The sequence below is a fragment of the Macrosteles quadrilineatus genome, unplaced genomic scaffold (assembly GCF_028750875.1).
Source record: "Macrosteles quadrilineatus isolate MER2022 unplaced genomic scaffold, UCM_ALF_1.0 Scaffold_9__3_contigs__length_116548681, whole genome shotgun sequence".
NCBI lineage: Eukaryota > Metazoa > Arthropoda > Insecta > Hemiptera > Cicadellidae > Macrosteles > Macrosteles quadrilineatus.
This window is the reverse complement of record NW_026542602.1, coordinates 25,148,456-25,169,934: the sequence shown is the minus strand read 5'-3', so window position 1 is coordinate 25,169,934 and position 21,479 is coordinate 25,148,456. Positions and strand designations below refer to the sequence as shown.

At 35.1% G+C, this 21,479-nt stretch overlaps 1 protein-coding gene across 1 annotated transcript in view; it reads right to left on the bottom strand.

Annotated features, from left to right (window-relative positions):
• The window catches only part of LOC129002474 (endothelin-converting enzyme 2-like), a 51,501-nt gene extending 30,368 nt beyond the window's left edge, over nucleotides 1-21,133 (bottom strand). Inside the window, exon 1 of the mRNA XM_054430308.1 lies at nucleotides 20,338-21,133. Coding sequence (XP_054286283.1) covers nucleotides 20,338-20,784 — 447 coding nt within the window. The 5' untranslated portion in view covers nucleotides 20,785-21,133. The remainder of the gene's footprint in view (nucleotides 1-20,337) is intronic.
• Between the last annotated feature and the right edge of the window lie 346 nt (nucleotides 21,134-21,479).

Sequence of the window (21,479 nt, the reverse complement as noted above, 5' to 3'; positions counted from 1 at the left end):
TTTTAGAGATAAAAATTACTATTTACGTACGAACGGCGATACGTAAAATAGCTAACATTAAGTGTTTAATAATTCTATAATAATTTACGCGCAAAAGATATAGTACGATGTATAAATTAGTTTTCAGTAAAAAGGATTCAAAGAAATTTAACTTAATATCTATTCTTATTTACAATGTATATCGTTGCCGATAGGCATATAAGCGCGGAGACATAAAATAACTAATATCGCATCTTATAATTTACGCGTTAAAAAGATAACGCATGACGCAAAGCGTAGTTCCAAATAAAAGGGATGCAGGAAATTGATCAATCATCACATCCGTTCTCGTAAATTGTATAAAACGTTATTTTCTCGGTTTAGTTTCTAATTCAAATATTAGGTCGAATAAACCGAATGGAGAGCGAGTTGTTCTGTAAAAACAACCGATCTGTTTACACAACAGGTTATTTAAACTGGTTATCTATTTGGTGATAACAGTCCTGGGACCGACCTCCCATAGGCTTCTCAGCTAGCCCAGGCGTAGATTAAACATCCTCCCTTATACTTGCCATCCTTGGTTCAGCTCTAGACAATTTAAGTATGTTTGCACGGAGCGATTGAGTGCGTTAATGTATTCTATTTGTCCTAGGTCCTAGGGGCCCATACACGGTGAAAATTATTGCCGAAAATCAGATTGTTCAAAATATGGAGTGAATACAAAATTTTTTGAAAAATATTGCGCAATCTTACTAATAATATATTGAATCGTGTATGGGTGATATTGAACAATATCCTTTCAGTCTGCCAATGCATCTTCTCAAAATTGACGACTTGACTCAACCGTAGGTCGCACAATATTACCTATTTAACTGTATTATTGAGCTTATGGTCGCTCTTCAATAAGATTGCGCAATATATTGCACAATAAATATTGACCGTGTATGGGCCCCTGCCCTGGTTAACATTATTAGGCCTAAGTCCAGATAAAACGGTCGATTTGTTAACTAAAATTAGTAATCTGATATGACAAAATTTAAACACAGAGAAAAATAATTTTATATTTAAACATTTAGTTTTAATTATCACACTCTAAAGTGACTAGGTTATCGCCACACTCAAAGGTAAACTGGTCATAAAAACAAAACCTGGTTTAAATTGCAATCTGATGAGAAATTTCCATCAGATCCACTATCCACTGAAGCCAATGATTCCATTTATTAAACTCTAGCACACTTGAATAATATATGTACTTTATAGTTTGTTGAAATAAACTTCTTAAAATAATTTACAATGTTCCAATATCCATGAATGCAAGAAGTTAGGGCGTGTCTTATCTACAACTACATTATACAGTTTTAAAACCCGTAGTTCCAATAGAAATTCTTTCCTTTAAAATCGTAAATACAAATAGTGAAAATACACAAAAATTTAAAACATTATCACACAGTGTTGATAAATTGCTTATTCAATTCATTTCAAAAGCCTTCGATTCTGGAGGAAAGCACTGTGGTAAATTTTGGTTCTGCCTCCAACCATAAAATCGCTTTCCGCTCTCAACCATAACACACCATTACCACTGGTAGCGTTCCGCCCGAGTACCACGGTCCCGGTCAACGATGAAGGATTGTCAAAATTATATCAGTTACTTGTTTTCGATTAATCGTCCATACTGTAAGTTTCTTACTTAAAGTTGTGTGCAAATATAGTACAAAGCTAGAAAATGCAATTGAAAGAGTCTTTATGTGTGCTGGCTGCTGCTCTGACATTTTGTTTCGAATTTAAAGGATTATAACATACTAAATGATTATGAAAATCGTTAGGGCAATTTTCAAGAAAATCCCCATTAAAAAAATTAAAATTAAAATAAAATGAAAAACGCCTGGAGAACCTACATACAAAATTTCATCAAAATCGGACCACAGGTGTGGTCTGTAGCAGCTCTGTACACATCCACACATACAGACAAACACACAAACATCACTTCGAAAACCTTTTTTGGGTTCAGAGGGGCCCAAAATGGATATGTCCACTCAAAACTCAAACTCGGAAATTTTGACGAAAACAATACGTTCTCCAGATACTGCAATTAGGGGGAGAAAGTAAAAAAATCTATATAATTAAGATATTTCTTGTTCTCTGGTGCTTTACACGAAGAGTAAAAATCACACTGTGGCATTTACACTTAAATAAAAGAAAATCGCGCAATAGTCGACATCAGCGCACTAAAATTTTATCTCAATATACAAACCCATAGAAAATGTCAATATATTTTACATTATATATATTTTTTATGCCAATGTATTTACTGCGTGAAAACTAACTATTGCCATGGATAAAACTTGGCTAGTCTATGCTATTACATAAATATATAGGCGGCGGCCTCGAACTTAATGACATTTTAAACTACTGTAGTTTGGTGTTGCAAAAAGTATTTTTCCTAAGGACTGTACAGTAAATAAGTTATTTTTTCTTTTGACATACCATTTGGAACATCTGATTGAACTTAAGAGATTTACGGTTTGGGAATAGTTAGAAGACAAGAGATTTACTTTTGGAATTTTAACAAATTACAGGTGCAGATTAAAAACACTCTTAGTTAAGGGTGCTACTATTGAGATTTTGACACGATGTAGGTTCGAAAAGACCACACCTGGAGAGGAAAGTTTTGACGACACACCTGATTTGACAAATCGATGGTTCAGCAGCAACGAGATAACATCAACCACCAGTCACTAGTCAGCGTTCTACGGCGGCGGCGCCTGGTCAGCGATGATTTACAAGAGAAGCCGTCTCGGAAATAGAATACAATACAACTGACGGCTGGACACAGCTGGTATGGCGGTCAGGTGGAGATAACACACATTTGATATACAGTAATAGCACCTATGTCTATAGTTAATGTACTACTGTGAAGAAGACACGCCCATGCGGTTCTTTCAAGAGGTTGGCAGTCAATTAGCTCTTTAACCTATGCTTGATGTATGAGGAACGTATCAAGCAATGCAGAGATGAGCCGAAAGTTGACACAGTACTACAATAAACATTGCTGGACCGGGACGTGAACCCATGTCACCGCTGATTTGGTTCAGTCTGTCAAGACCGGTCAAGACCGACAGAGCCACTAACTGTCGTTAGTTGAAGATAAAAGAAATTGTAGTGTTCTTGATTTGGGATACTTCAAATATTCTCATCATAATATGATAAAATCTGACATTTCAATACAGTATTATTTGTATGGACAAGTTTGAATGATTTGAGTAGGACCAGAGGACAAGTAGCAGTTTTCGATCGGTTTGTTTGGTCGTTATAATTTCTGGGCGTATTTTAGCACACATATGAATTAGAAGTGAGTGTAGAGTGACAGCCTTGTGTAGCTTTGTTTGTTACTGAACTAAGAATGACTGTTTCCCTGGCCAGGGACAGCTCGCCACTACAGAACTTTCTATGGATCGAACCATCTACATCTAATTGCTACGCAAGGGCTCACTCAGCTACGCTGATTGGGTCTAAGAACGGATCCACAAAAAAAAATCCTGTGCTCTAAACACTATACAAGGCGCACCCTCAATTTAAAAATGCAATTAATTTCATTACCAAAATACCCCCGCCGCAGCAAACCTGCAGACTAAGCGAATTTCCATATGTCTGATTGGATTTACACTAAAATGTCTACTTAAAAATTTAACATTTATTTCCTATTTAAATAGAATTATTTTAACAGGTACTTAGGTTTGCTGCATCAGGGAGGGTAAAACTTTTTTTTGTAAAATGTTAATAGTTAGTAAGAAATAAAAACATTTTCCAAATTTGATCAAAATATGTTCATAAACAAGCAAACTACAACAGTTTACTCATTCTCCATAAGAATAACATGGGAATTTAAAATTTACATTTTTTTGGAATTTTCTCCGTAACCATTAGGCGCATAGTAACACTTCAATATACTAAATTATTTGTTTTTTTAAGCTCTACAAAATGGTTTGAAAAGATTTTGCAAAATTTGTTTTTTTTTGGGTCAAAAATGGGAAAACCCAATTTTTACCCCATAAAACCCCCCGTAAACCCCCGTTCCCATAGTCCGATCATGCTGGTTCGCGAACTCGTTCGAGTTTATCCCGCCTTACACCTTCAAACCAAATTTTATCAAAATCGGACAAAAATTACTCAAGTTATCGTGCGGATGGACACATATATATATATATATATATATATATATATATATATATATCTCTATATATAGATATATAAAAATTTGAACGAATGGTGTTTTTGGCCTCTGGGGACATCAAAATGAAAAAGTAAATCGGTCCCGGGCCTAGGTCTTACCATGAGACCTACGGTAATAGCTACTTCCCTATAGGGAAATTCGCTAAAAAAAAAAATTGACCGCAAACAAATATATTGCTTGAATCTTTAAGATCTGGATCATTATGTATTCACTGAGCTCCAGGCCGTTCCGCCCGGTGCCTCCACATGTGCTTGTCGTTAGCCCCCCCCCCCCATTGTTCTCAGGTCATGTCTGCGCTTCCACCTTTACCAAATGATCACGTCTATTAGACAACTTTGTAACCATTCCACATCATTCCAGATCCGACACAAATATCACACGGGATAATTTAACATTTTTAAATAAAGGGCGTGCGGTTGTCGAGAAAAGAACACAATTTTCTATACATTGTAATTAGACTTCTCATATAATGATAAACAACATTGTAAACCTCGTGAGTGCATTATTGATGTAGTTAAACATTTCCTCGGTAACATATTTACAACCGTATTGTAAGTTACATTGTACACAGTGCGTGCTTCACTCTACGATTATCATACCAAAAGTACAAGAAATAGTTCAGATTACTAAATACATCAATTTACTTGGTCGCAATAACTTAAAAGAGTAAATAACCGATAAATAAAAAGGAAACTTTAACTAACGAAGCTAGCTATACAGGATATAACGATACCGGTACAATAAAACTGTCTTTAACAATATACAAGGATGATTAATATGTGGGAGTAATATTAATCTCAGAATAAATAGAGTACAGCATAATGATGGAGAGGTATATGATATTTTATTCTGAGGGTTTCATTCAGGATAATACCTAGAAATAATCTCAATCAAAGTGAAGCTATAAAACAAGACCGAAGCTCGATAGTACGACCACAGACAAGGGAAACAAACTTTTATTTCCTTAGTCAATGGTACGACTAAGATTCGAAACTTAAAAATTCTTGAAACTATACAAAATGATTAACTAATATTATCCTACTAGGGATCCCAAAATGATGATTAACTAATATTATCCTATTTAAAATCACAATTTGTGCTAGTTAGCATATCGAGAGGAGCACTGAGGGGAAATTGGAAGTTAGGTCACCATCACAATCGGCCTAACTTCCGCGCCAAAAGATACCATTATCAACATTCATCCGTATGTGTGACTGTATTATTGGTGCAATAATTTGCCTTAATGCTGTAGGTAAAGACCTTAGTATTTTTACCGCAATATTTTCTTATGATAAAATCTTTTCGTAATACCATACCATTGAGTTACTACAAACCATTCGGAGCATACAACCACACCCGTAAAGGAACCATTGACAGAAGGGTCCTCGTATTTATTAAACATTTTCTATAAGCTGCAAATTAAATGTATATAACTGTGAATGATCTAACGCTACCAAAATAACTCTTACCAACATGATGGCCTACTTATATTTATTGTACTGAATATTTAAATTTTTATAGTATAAGATCAATATACTCGCACATGGATCGACGGAAGGCAGTTAAGGGGGTTTCAGTCCGGTTAATTTAGCTGACGAGGGAGTTTTTTGTTTACTATTTGTTTCTTGTTTTCATTTGCCAATTTTAAAACGTTTTAATAATTGCAAAATCCAGGCTAAATTTGGAGAATAAAAGGTACAACGATATAATAGCACTCAAACATGACCAGGCACGAAACAACACAAACCAGGACCATTTAAGGTTTAAAATTCTACTCCAGTATTAACATCATTGCTTACACTCAGAGAGTTTGAAAATAAGCGAGGTAGTTGTGCTCTGCAAAAGTCGCCAACCGTATTATTAGCATTAGTTCGCGAGTTTTTCTACAGGAAGTACTGTAACGTTACTTGTTGTCGGTTGAGGCCGGCACCGGACATGCTAGACCAGTTGTTAGTTGTTTGCTAGGTCCGGCAGATGTCTCTGGTCTCTGACCATGAGGATGGATCGCCGTCACCGATCACCTGGCGCCGGACGTCGCGGATAATCAGCTGTTCAGTCAGAGATCAGCTGGATGTGTTGTTATGATGAACCTGCCACCGTCTTTAACTAGATCCTGCAGCCTACCTTCACTCTTGTAACAGCTGACCACGGAGAAAACATTTACCGTGAGCCTACTTTAAAGCCCTAGTTGTAAAGGATCACCACGATCAAATTCATTGCAGTGGTTCTGCACTGATAAAAGTTTAGATTTTATAAAAAATTTATAATATCCCACAAATATTTCAAAATTGAACAATATGACACACCTTTGTGAGAGACGATACCTATGCTATCTTTAACGAAATTTAGGTAACATAATCAAATAATGTAGTAGGGTCAAAGAGTCTAGGTTAATGCACAAATAATACAATTACCCAAAATTATTATTAAAAATTATCAAACATAACGAAACTGTGCGAGTTGAAGCGTGTGATTCGCACGGAAGCAGCGGCGGTTGCCGACCAGACGCTCGTCTGCCGCGGAGAATGCCGCCAGACCGCTTTCCTTTCACTCCCACACACCTCGGCAGGCCAGTGGGGCGGAGACCCGACACTCGGACTGTCTGAATCTGAATCAACAACAGCTGTACCAGACCAGCCAAGGTCGAGGGAACGGCTACTGTATTAGCGTGATGAGGGACGAGGGTGTGCTTAACCAGGCGCAGGACATGAAGGAAGGAGGAGGACCACAGTAGTCCTGAGAGGGAGTAGCAGTAGACAGCTGTAATTTGGTGGATTATAAAGACAAAAATATCACGTTCTTCTGAATCCCTCCAAATACGAAGGACTAATACATACGGTACTCCATACTAATCCATACAGTAAAATTTGTTGTTTAGTCACGAATATTTAAACACAACCACCTTTATCTTGTAAACACTACTGATAAAGCTTAGAAAACATGTACGTCTACATAAATTTACGCAACCATAAAATAAAATGTATACAGTCACTTTCTCTTGAATATCACAAAGTTCAATTATATTTCATATAGGTACTCAATTATATTTCATATACTCTATGGATTTGGTAAGAACATTTTTGTCGATACTGTACAACTATTTACCAAAGTTTTTAATCCGGCGAGTGTGAAAATAATCAATCATACTTCACTTCATGGCAATTTGAAATGAACCAGTTTATTCACAAAGGCTACTCCTCTAAATTTGCCATCTCTCAGGTACGACCACACCCTCAATAAAGACCTACCCGGGGTCAAAGAAAGGTGTGACTCGGGTAAAAAAACACAACTCAGACAGTAAATCAGATCGGCGTCGTCGAGCGGACAAAAACTCCAACCAAACACGCCCATGTGTTTTGTTTGGGGTATTGTGTAAAACGGGTGGTGGAGCGATAGACCCTCGTAGTGACTTTCCAGACGTTTACAGCCTTCAGACATCTAAATTCTCACTAGATTTCTTTGCGAAATCGGCTGCAAATCAGTCGAATGTACGATTTGTGTGTGTTCCAGTCAGTGATTTGTTGTCTGATTAATCACGCAATTCTGAGCCGAGCACAATAAACTACTACGTTCATAGAAACTATTTTACTCTATGCAGCCTACAAAAGGGCCTGCATAGCATAAGTTTTAAAATATACCGAATACCATGTAAATAATTATATACTATCAACCTGCCAGAAGTAACTTTCTCTATCTATGTAATGAATGGAGATATACTAACTGTACTTGTATTCTCGATCTTCCCCAGAACCACATTGCACATTTTTGCAATTTAACTATTTTAGGGTCAATTCAGTTTTATCAGAGAAATATATTAGGCTAGGCTTTGAACTTCAATTGGAGTGTAAGCAAACACTCGTCTTTCTAATTAATTGGTATCCAATTAATTGGTTTATCCTCCCTTGAAATCAAATTAAATGTCACCATACCGTGACTACGTTAAACCATCAATTCGTTTACAATACACTACCATTCCCTCCAGTATAGTAGTATACTGTAAAGTAGTAGTAAACAAGACTCAACATATCCAACCTTGTTGGTTAATGATGAAGATACCAAAAGTTTAAGTAAGTCCGAGTACAGTATATTGAAGTGGAGCCAATTTGGGAATACACAATATAGTTATGTTAAATTGTACCTAGAAAAATAATGTTTTAATTCTCAAACGTTTTAGTATCAACGAACAATAAGGGGCAATTTATCGTAAACTATAGCCTACTTTACGTTATAATTATCTTTTTAGCACGAAAAAATAATATAGAAAAAAGTTTAATAGTTCCACAATCTATTAAGAACTGAAGCAACTAATGTCTCTTTGAACGAAAACCTTTTAATCGCTTCACTTAGGCACAGACTAGAATACTGACCATGTTTACTCTTAGGTCTGTGTACGAATTTCAGGTGAATTTAAGGCTGGACTAGATTATTTTCTGTAATTTTGTTGCCAACTGAGATCAGCTGTTTGTAGCCAGGGATTTATTAAAAGCTCAGTGAACGAGTCGGTTGCACAGAGCAAACGGTTGGGTACAGTTTCGAATGATCAAAAACCTATCTTTCTGGGGATCAAAAGGGGGGCTTTCTGATCATCACACGAGTACGGGCCACTCCGCTACTTATTACCAGAAAGTAAGTCTTATACCCTCGCCTGTACTGTTAATGGCTGTAAACTTCAGTTTTCAAGTCAATGTTTAAAATCGAAGTGTCTTTTACAAAGCTACAACATCACACTGGAATATGAGTCAAGGAGCTGCGGTGGGAATATTACAGGCGTGAATTAAATTCCTAGGAAGCGGCGCCTTATAAGGAAACTAGACCTAGATCTATTGAGAGTGCTTACTATAGACCAACAACCTACAACTCAGGTCAGTGCTGGACAGACGACAGAAATCAAACTTCTTATTTCGTCGTCAACTTTTCAAACTTTTGTTGAGTTTAAAATATATTCATAATTTTAGTTTTAATTGTATTACGCCTGTGTATCGCTGTTTGGCCGTAGACTCCAATCAGTTTCAATTGGCAACCGGCCACAAGAGACGGCTTAGATACAAATTCGCTTGTCAAGACAAGACTCCAAGTTCACTCATGTTTATGAAATTTCTCGAATGCGTGTGTTATTTTCTCGGTTATTTTCCCAATTAATGCAGCCTAATTATTGCCCCACTTCCCGGGGTTATCTGAACCACAAGGAGCTCAGAGTTGGAATCTTAACCACCGCGGCTCGTCTATCAATTGATTCTGATTGGTCGGAGATTAATCTTCATCTGGGACCACTCTTGAGTTCCAAGCTTAATTAATTATACAGAAGCCACAAATCCAGCCTTAGGCACGAGGGGAGGCGAGTCTTGAGGAATTATTCAGTACTTCCATAAAAAAAAACATACTCCCTAACTGATTCGTCGTCCTTGTGTTGACAGTTTTAAGACATAATTCGCTCCCGTATGTTTTAATTACACTTATCAAGTAAATGACACCGTTATTGCAATTTATGTTTTTACACTTCCCTACTTAGAAACTGAAAACTCTCGTATGGGTACGATTGGTTACCTTAATAATGATTTTAATTTGAACTTAAATGGAACAAAATGAGTACATACGATATACTACCAATATTTGAGAATTTCATTTTTCTACATGGTAAACTGATCGGATGAAATACCAAGTGACGCGACGTCTGACCGACAGATGTGTCCTGTGTGGTGCTGTGTTGACACCAGACACAAACACAACTGCCACAGTCAGGACATGATAATATTTGCTGTACGTGTCACATCCAAACGATCCACACTCGCCGCATTGTCAATATCGCCCACGTCGGCACAATCGTGCTTTATTTTTCTTATGATATAGGTATGCGTTATTTTCCTCAATAATACACCGAAGAAAAGAATTGAGTGCACTGAAGAACAGTATTGTTTCTAACAAAAGTTTACCGGCTTTTTGTTCGCGTTACTTGAATTAGGTTCCAGTAATTTGCGAAATTGTTCACTGTCTGACAGAGTGTTTTAACATTCTTTAGACACTAGAAATTTTAATTGTATTGTGCTCCGAACCAGTTGGTTGGTAAAACGGGATTTGTTCACGAAAACCCAGTAATAATTAAGTTGTTCTTCATGTTAATATATTTATAACATGATTCTAGTTTTGACTATCGTTGTTGGCCATTGAATCACTCGCTTATTTAACCGATTTCGATGTTACACAATATTATAATTGGTCAATAACCCATTCAATAATTGATGTCTTGTGCACGTGACGCTTTCGGAAGAAACGTTTACCATACAACAGGCAGGGTTATCAACAGCGTGTGATAGGCCCACTGGCAACTTCAAAACAAAATTCAGAAAATCGTTTGAAAAATGTGGGTGTACGAAAACACTAACAATAATACCAATTCCTTATGAAAAATATACCAAGTCCCCCTAAAAATACTAAGTTGAATGCTTAAAAATAATTCAAATGCCTGTTAGTAAATGGGACTATCCTCAGGTTGCTTGCGAGGCTGTATGTTTACTGCCATATTTTCCTGGAGACCACAACTCTAAAATCTGTTTTAACACTGGTGTAGCCTACACATATAAGATAGGGAAACACGATTCACGTGAACTTAAGCCAACGATCACATAATGTATTCGTTGACGTAAACGGTCAGCAGATTTTACAAGACGCGAGCCCGGCAGCTTGCAACTGATCGTTATACCGTGTATCGTGATCCCGTGTTGTGTATATGTGCATGTACATCAAGGACGCTCGTCCTTAGAAGTTGACAATGAATTCAACAAACATGACCACGTATATCCCAACCTTTATGTTGAAACCATTCTGTAGATTACCAAGCGAATGTAATCACCCAATTTTTATATTTATCGGCAATCTGAAGGTTATACCATAGAATTAATGTAACAGCTTTTGTTCTGAACAGTATGACGCAGTGGTACACTGAAATTTATAAAAGAACGTTTGGCAACGGTAACAATGAATTCCTATTGCAACAGGATGGATTTGGTGTCACTGCTGATTACGGAACCGTTGCATTTCCGTGGCGAAGAAACAGGTTTACCGTCATTGGGTACAAGTACTGCACTGGTGCAGTTCAACAATAGTAGTTTGTATTCACGATGGTAAAAATATGCAGCATTCATAAAGTAAAGACTTGCAACTACAGTACAGAGATCTCGAATATAAATGCATCTCGCTGAAAACTTGTTTGCTTTCATAACAAGCAAAGAGTCCTCATAGGTGATAAAGTCAGGTTGCTTATTTTCCTTCAGCGAACAAACAGTAAACAAACACTAGCACGTTCCTGAAGCTGTAGCCTTTTGAAACATACAATAGTTAAACGCAACAGAATATTTAGCCACTTTCATTTTTGTCTGGTATATTTTTTGTGTGTTTGTCAACACCTCCAAATTTCTTACATTTTACAAAGGAACGGCCTAAACCCCTAGTTATTTTACTTAACGTCAAACTTTGGTCAGATATCATTACTCGACAGTCCAATAGCAAATGACATGTGGGTCCACGACAATCCATCTCAATTTGTATCGAACGGGCGACCTACAGATTTGATGGCAAGCATTACATAAGCACATTAGATACACATTATTTAAATGTGGGAGGTTAGGGCGGAGGAGATTTTTTATACCGAGGCAGTTCTTCTCACATAAGTGTTAATTTACTGTTTTAAGTAAACAAGCTTAGAGAGTGGTCTGAGCCACTGGAACATGGATTCACCACCTGGATTTACAATCGGCGAAATTCTAAAACTTAACTCAATAGATTTAACTCAACTGGGAACCAAACAGCGTAAAGGTTATATTACAAATACTACTTATGTGTTCCATAATATGAGATAACACAACATGAGACCCCGTTACTAGCAGTAGTTGTGTAAATAGCATCCTCTAGAAAATGTCCCTGTTTATAAAGAACAGCTTGTGATATACATTGACATGCAGTTTGCTGATAACACTCATGACATAAACATGCAGCTCTCTAACTCACACATCTGATAACAAGTGGAGCTTAGGGGGTTTTATAGTTTTTTTTTTCTAGTGGGGCCTTGGTTTAACCCCCATACACCTCTGGGGACATCAAAACAATGAATTAAAGGTTCTGTGTCTAGGTCTTACTATGATCTACATTAATTGTTTATTCCCTATGAGGAGAAAATACATTACCTTCACATTAATTTTATTGCTTTCATTTGAAAAAGTCACTAGTTAGGTGAACTTAAAAAAACTATGCTGATGATAAAACTACAACATGAGCAAACATATTTATGAAGCAAAATATTACCTGTCCGTCAATGATCCTATTGTAGTCTTAGGCGACCGGTTTCGGGATTAAAATCCCATCATCAGGCGGTTAAAATGTCATATCACTAACCACCTGATGATGGGATTTTAATCCCGAAACCGGTTGCCTAAGACTACAATAGAATCATTGACGGACAAGTGATATAAACCATTTTATTCAATAAGTGATCCTGGGCCACTAAGCATAATCAAATCACGTGGACGTACTTGTAAAGGGAGAATTTTATCTTGGATTTCTTTGAGCTATCTGTAACTTACTTGTTTATAAGTGCAATAGAATTCACAAAAATACATGTAGGGTAGAAGCTTTATTTTCTGTTTCGTATATTTAAGACATTTGCTCTTTCCCCATTTTATTGTTACTAATGGGTATTGAAATGTGTGTTTTTGTCAACAACTACAAGCTTTTCATTGATAAAGATAAAGGTAACCATAAACTCACCCAGACCCAATGATGGAGTTTGATAATTGATAAGTGTTTTGGAGGAGCAGATAAACTAATGTAAACTAATGTAACTGTGTAAACTAATGTGGACACAAATGTTATAACTTTAATCTTTGGTACCGGTAACTGAAAATAAACTACTTGCTCACTATTATACAGTAAAACTAAACCGTTTGTTATGCTTATTACATCTCTTGCTTCGTTTGAGTGCGCTGATCTTGACTAAATTATTGTTTTTCGGTTATTTCAGGTGAAATTACTTTTAAACAGTACTCTTTACCATTTTGCAATGGTTAATAGATACTCAATAATTAATGATAGGTTGTTTTATCGGTTAAACAAAATTTTAAATTCAGGGAAATTAAGTAAGTAAAAGTCAAGACTTACACTCTACTTATACCTTACAGAAATATACAGTGAAATTGTCTTCAGCCCTACAAGAATTACAGACGATGTTTAATCAAGGAGTGTTTAATCTGTGGTTTATGTTTGATGGTCACTAAACTGGTGATCCATCATTTATGTTAGGGAGTGAAGGGTTATTTATCAGTCTACAAGGCTGTCTAATACATTAATTCCACCAAGAGGAGATATGTTTAAGTAGACACCTAGCACGGAAGTTATTTTACTGCTTACTTCCTCAGTAAGAAATTAAACATTAAATGAACCTGGCGATTCTTGGAATCCTTTTAGGATTTAAGTTTTAAAAGTAAACAATAAAACTATTGACTTTGAGTTATTGATGCATAATAACGAAATATATCTATATACTTATTTAATACGCAAGCAGGATTTTTGTGACAATTACTCCTCCGAAACTACTGAACCGATTGACATGTTTTTGGTCTCATTGGAAAGAGCGTAACGTGAAGTTGTGCAGGAAACTTTCTTTATAGGGGAATAATTAGAGAGTGAGGCCCTGGGGCCCTTTAAAGTTTTGAATTTCTCCATAAGATTAACATGGGAAACAAAAATTTTTATGAAACTCCAGCTGTTGTCATAAATTAAAAGTGAGAAGAAGAACATATGTTGTAAACAGTCAATAAGTTTGCTAATTTAACAGTTTGCTACAAACATTTACCGACTTGGTTGAAATGAAATGTTTACTACGCATTTGAGTTTGGGTTGGCGTAAATATTACAATGGAGCCTGGATAAATTGATATACTAAAAAGAAAACTGAATTAACACTGTGCTGCATTTCTTAGTAATCATTGAAAGAGCCGATTTGCAAACTGTGGAGACATAGGAAAATCATAGAACACCTCCATGAAGAAGAAATATAAATATATTTTTTTAAATTTATAATCGTTATTATGGACAACCTTGTGCGGCTATGAAAGTAAGGCTATTTGTAGAAAACACTAAAAAAAGATCAGATTTTGAAAAACAATAAGGTGTTTACAAGAAATGTTGATTATACCGATCTGTTATGTACATCATGTGTATTTCCAAAATCTTTGAGTCGAATCTGTTTAAGTCATCAGAAATTATGACTGTTATTCGTTTTAAAATAACGTCCGTAATACTTAGCAATTGCTCGAATTCGAGCAACAGGGACACTAGTACTTATTTAATACGCAAGCATGTTTTTTGTGACAATTACTCCTCCGAAACTACTGAACCGATTGACATGTTTTTGGTGTCATTGGAAAGAGCGTAACGTAAAGTTGTGCAGGAAACTTCCTTTTTAGGGAAATAATCAGAGAGTGAGGCCCTGGGGCCCTTTAAAGTTTCGTATTTCTCCATAAGATTAACATGGGAAACAAAAATTGTTATGCAACTCCAGCTGTTGTCAGAAATTAAGTGAGAAGAAGAACATAAGTTAATTTTAAGCAGTCAATAAGTTTGCTTCTTTTACAGTTTGCTACAAACATTTACTGACTTGGTTGAGATGAAATATTTACTATTTGAATTCGGGTTGGCGTAAATATTACAATGGAAAAAAGCGAGAGAGCCTGGATAAATTGATATATTCTGTTATGTACATCTTGAATATTTCCATAATCTTTGGGTCGAATATTTTTAAGTCATCAGAAATTATGAACGTTATTCCTTTTAAAATAACGCCTCTAATACATAGAAATTAATAATAAATAAATATATAAATATATAATAATAATAAATATATAATATTATTATTATTATATAATAAATATATAATAATAATAATAAATAAATAAATAAATAAATTGCTTGAATACGAGCAACAGGGACACTAGTATATTTTATAACACTGGCTAGATACCTTTTTGACCCTCGATACTTTTCTTAAAACTGTAGCTCATGTTGAAAAGAGTTATTTAGGTCCTAGACATCAATCATACTACGTTAGGCTGTTCAAAGGAAAAAAAAAACAATAATAGAACCAGTCGCAATAAAACCTAATCGAGCGACCTTCACTGGCCAGCTGGAAGCAGAGATGTTCAAGTGGCTACCCAGAGTATAAATACTGCAATACGGATATGGAAAATGATAACACAAGTAGGATGAGGATCTCCACGTGCAACCTCTACAGTTGAAATATAACGTGGGGTCTGGTTTTACAGCTACACTGTTTCAATATTTGTTCCAAGCCAACAACAATAATTTTCTTTAAACTAGTTTTTCAACCGCAACAGGAAGAAGTTTTTTTTAAAGGGCCTGGCGTTTTTAAAACCTCTTTGTCTCTTGGTTTAGGACTTTAGGAGTTGGGTAAAAGGCACAATTTCCCCACAAACAATTTGAGTACAAAACACTTTTTAAGCCTTAATATTTTCTGGGCTGTCTAAAGGCTAAGATTCTTTCCTAAAAAAAAATTTCCAATATATTAAAAAAGTTTGTCTATTGAATCTTTATGTAGTTTTAAACGTAGGTAGGTAGACCCTACCTAGTTGATAAAAACAAAATATAAAATTAATAAAAAAAACGATTGTTCGACACCTTTTAAGTAGAACTTTCTATTTATTGATGTTGCTGTAACTGTTTTTCTTTGAGTAAAGTGTAACACACTGTATATTATTATTAACACAGTATACCTAAATTACTTATGGAGCTGACTAACACTTTGCAAATCTTTGTCAATTTGTTTATCTATTTTATTTCTGAGGTTTAGTAAGATCTGTAAATTGCTTTAAAAATCACCAACAGAAAAATCTAGTGTTAAAATAAATATAGGCACAAAAATTCTGGAATTCTAAGAAGATAAAAGCAAGATTATTATACAGATTAATTTTTAAATTCCAAGAATGATGACATGATATTAGCAGGTGGTTATTTCAATACATGGTGGCAAAAAAGCAACAAAAAGAACTCTTCTGTCTTGAATACCAGCATCGAACATGTCAAAGCTAACACTAACTTTGCAGTAAAAGCCGAATCAAACGCAAATGGAACATTACACTTTCGAACGTCAATATGTATGACATAAAATCTCTGGCTGGATTCTAAAATAGTTTATAGCCCTGGTTATTTTTAAGAAACTGTAAAAAGACATGCTATGTAAATGGAAACAGAGACATTGAAAAATTAATAATAATTACTTAATTTTAAATCTTTTTATTTTTAGGTCTTAGAATGGTTTTTATTTTATTTACAAAATCATAGTTCAACTTTTTATTTTTTATTTGTATATGTGTGTTTATATATTTTTTATGTGTTTTGTTTGAAATAAAATGATTCTTTCAAAGAGAAAAATTGAATTTAAACTGATTATACTAAATGTTTAATCCCCAGTCATTCACTGTGATAGGCAAACCCAACAATCTTCAAGGAACATGATTGTGTTCAACTATCCAATGGTTTTAAAATATTCAAATTTTTCTTCATCATCTTACACATTGTGAATGTTCAGTTTATGAAGGAATTATTTGACTTTTTAAGCCTGTGGTTTTAATAGCTTGACAAAGATAAAAATATCTAACTATCTAAAAGATTTAATCTAAAAGAACTATAATTGTTATCTACTCAAATCAAATTTATTATTGTTTTCATTGTAACGCTTATAGATTTGTTTTGTTTTTTCACTCGTTTTGTTGCTTGCCGCTGTCTTTTTGCCATCTTGTTGCCATTTTGCTTTTTTGTTTTTTTATTAATTGATTCTGATTCTTTGTTTTTCACTCAACATTATTGTATAACTAGTCTCATTTGTTATTGCACTGAATTGTACCAAATATCAAAATGGAGCTGTCCGTTGGAATGTAAAATGAAAAAAATAAATACAGTAAATAAGAAACAGTTTTTATCCTGAAAGAGAAAATAATTGCATAGTATAATTATGGCAACAAATATGGCAATTTATTTGAGCAATGTTACTACTGTAACGCCATCGTCATAGTTTTCCGCAATCGCGGTGAGTTCTGATAATCTACTTCGGCCGTGTGATCAACACCACAACACAGCATACACCCTATGGCATGCAGAGTCAGGCGAAACCAGCTGCCACGTAAAACACTAAAACATGTTGTTAGGTACAGTTCTGATGTCACTCTAGCAGACACGGTGGACAAATCAAATTAGCTGATGTCATAGTGCAAAAAGAATAATAGTGCTGCACCCTGTTGGTTTAAACCTTACAACTTTATAATGCTATTGCATATCAAAGAAACAGTCTTGTTTAGTTGAAACAGCTGACTAAATTCTTTAATTTCTTTTAAATATATGAATAATCATTTAAGGTTAACATGGAGAAGTACAGAGCCATCTGGGAAGAGTCCGAAAGGTTTTTGAGATAAGAATAGCCTTTGCCTATAATGTTAATTGAGAATGTGAGCTATCATCATGCCAAATTTTAGCCCAATCCGCCCAGTAGTTAATGCGTGATTGAACTTTAAACAAACAAACAAACACACAAACTTTCACATTTATAATATTTAGTAAGATCATAGATCAATAATTACAAATAAATTGTTAGGATAATGTAAATTAGTAACTTAGGTAGTTTTATCCACCTAATAATTGTCTTATACAAACATGATCTTTGAGAGTTAAAAAGGCATTGCAATATTCGTTTTGTAACGGAAACAAGATTTGAACCAGGCTGTTGAAATGTACAATTTGCGCACGGCTCTCTTTGTAGATATACTAATGAATTAAATTAATTGGCTTTGAAAGGGTCTAAATCAATTGCCCACCTACTCTTTAAAGTAGGCCTAATGGGTGTTTGTTTTGATTGTTTCGAAGCTCTTTAAATAATGACAAGAGTGGCGCAACGAGGCAATAAAAGTTAAAATCTGCTCTGCTCTAGACCATGAAGAATGCTATTTATAAAACTAAAAAGTGTTATTAAAGGGGAAAACAAAACACTACAGAAACAACAAGAGAATGAGAATACATAAAATAAAAGTGTTTTGTGACTACCAAATGCAGTACCTACTACGTTTCTCCTTTTTCCAGGAAAATAGAAACCCAAACCAGAACTAAAACAGAGAAACAAACTGTCACGTTGCATGTTAAAAATTAAAGGATAGGCGTGCCCGCTATTGTAAGAAAAATGAAAAAAGAAATAATTCTTGATTAGAAAAATGACAAAATGATTCAAATATTTTTGATTTCGAACTGTATATAATGAACTACAAGGCCTCTTACAAAGAGGCTTAAGATATCGAAGCCAAACACACTTTTTTAACTGAACGAGTAAGATTTAAAAAAAAGAACCTTGTGGGAAGACAATACCACTACAACGCCCGGAGAGGTTCAACCGTAACGACACACTCATCAATAACCAGTGAAGCGTTCATACTACCAGGCCTGTCGGATGCTTTATTATTCCTGGTTGGTCCTAGTAATAAACCAGAGACATTTTAAGCACAACTTCTGCTACCTAACTAACTTAGTTGAATGTTTTGGTGTAGGAAAACATGTACTCATGTTAACTGTAGACTACTCATGTGTATTTTTACAAATATACAAAAAGTGGATTTTTTTACAACGTTGGACATGCTTTAGTAAAATAAGTTAACCCCCCCTACAGCAAACCTGCAGACTAAGTGAATTTCCATTTATCCGATTGAATTTTGACAAAAGTGTTTTCATTGACAAGACATATTTATTCACCATTTGATTACAAGTTAACTTTAGATATAATGAGACCTAGTCTTTGACAGTTTGGAGCAGCTAGGAATGTAGGCAATTGTCGACTGAGTCAGATTGATAATTGATTTCTCTTGTAGAAGTATAAGCTAAAGCTGGGCGGACAATGATCCAGAACTTCACCTGAAGCAAAATATTGAACAACAATTTGCTTCAAGCGTATTGCTTCGTACTGCAACGTACTCGTAATGGTTACACGTTTTAGTTTGAAATTCCCTTTTGATTTATTCATCTCTAATTTTCATTTCCCTTAATTAATTCTATAGTTTAGGCTATATTCAATTTCAAACTAACATTAAACCATTAACTAACCATTAAAAAAAAATAACTAATAATAATTTTCATTTTGCTTCAAAGCTTGAAAAAAAATTGTTTTTAGCTTTGATCATAGTCACCCCATCGCAGTCAAGATTTTGGTAGTGTTAACAAAAAAATTCTTTAAAAAATATAAAATACTGTACCCTAAGATCTAACTGAAACTCTTATAACCTCTTTAATGCATACCAGGCTTAGTCACAAAAAAAAAAATAGATGTCAGGGACTACATCTTTCGAATAGGCCTATATTTGGACCGAGGAGTTTGGAGAAGAAAATTTTTTTTTTTTAAGTAGCCTATCCAACTTATTCGAATGAGTGTAGGACCTAAAGTAAAGTGCAGCTGAAATATGGAATATGTATAGGCCTAAGTTAACTTTAGGCAGGGCCTAGGTATATAATGATACTTCATAAAATAACTTACATCTTTCGAAGAAGAGTAAGCAGGCTACTGGTATTTTTTTATAACTTAAGGTCATTTGAATTAGCCTACTACTCAAATGTTTCAGAGCGTTGCAGGGCATTTTGCAACGTTCACTTAATGAGTGAGCGGCCTCCCATTGAAATAAAGTAGCCTATTAAAGTTTCCATTTCATCAAAAAGTATTTATTAAAGTGTATTAAAAGTAAAGTATTAAAGTAGAGGCCTACATGGAGCGGTCTTACCCATGTAAAATTTGCCTAGCAACACTTACTTCAGGTGAAATTCTACATCAGTGTGCAGCCCGTCCGCCTTGAAGGCCCTAATCACTTAAACAATTTAAGCTTAACTTATTGAACACTAGCCTAGTGGTACGGTGAGTGTTTTGGCTTCAATTCCCTGCCCATCCACAAAAACATATGGGTTTGAACCGATTTCCTTATTAAGTAAGTTAGTGTTTGAGCACGCTTCAATAAGATAAATACTCCCTGTACAAAATTCAATTGGCAAAGACATGAAAAAAGATAGCTTAGAATAAGTAGCCAATTTATATTAAGTACTCACATGTGATGAAGAACGAAGACAAGCTGATCTTCGACAAATGGGAAATCTTAATTCATGTGGAACTGTTGGCCAGAGTATTCCCATAATGAGGAGGGAAATCAAACATATAAGGAACAGTATTAAAATAATAGCTGCCACAGCCAACCCTACATTTGACAGTCCAGTTTTTTCGGACAAATACTTCATTGCAGTGACGAAGGAGCTCTTTATTGTTACCCACACTGACACTCTTGGTTTTGTATTTATCTTAGCCCTTCTTTTGTTTTGCTTCATCATTTCTGTATCCAGATGTTTGCTGTCCAAAGTGTCAGTCATATCCATTTCTTTTTTCTCTGACAAGTTAGTAGGTAAACAAGGTTCCTGTTCACTGGTGTTACCACTGTCTTCACTGTCATTTGAAATCCCATTTTCAATTGGTTTCTTTTCCGATTTCGGAGAATCTCCCATTTTGGTAATGTTTTAAGACATTGATTGTAAAATTGCCAAGTGTTTAGATCTGTGATTTCAGTTAAATAACTTAAGCGCACCAAACACAGAATAACAGTAAACACAACAAATAGGCTAGAAATCTTTCAGTAAGCTAAACAAATGAAACTTGGTTAAATGATTACTGAAAATTTGAATAGGCCTACTCGGTTCTAGACGATATTCAACCAAATGAGCTATTAAAATTTACACTCACACCACTTATATAAAAATGTGGATTTTGCAGTAACAGTAATAACTTTGCACAAACACAATTTCACACCATAAGCCAAACTTTCAAATTTGTCAACATAACCGCAGTCATGCGCTATACCCGGTAGCTCGAAACATAATGAAGTTCAGTGTTGCCAGATTCGCCGGCAAAAATTATCGTACAAGCAGGCCAAAATTATCGTTTTTGGGGCAAAATTATCGTACACACAATTTTCTTTTATAATAATATTATTATAATGTAAAACAAGCAAGTCGATGATGAAATGGCCGAAATTTTACTCTATTTGTCTCTGCCACCCACCGTTTTTGCTCTACTAGCCTACCACTGAGCTAGAATAATGAAAAATATAAATTCTACCAAAGGCAGCACACTATCACACACACACACACACACACGGAATCTGCATCTCTGCTACAACAAAATTGAAACGCTGTAAAATGAT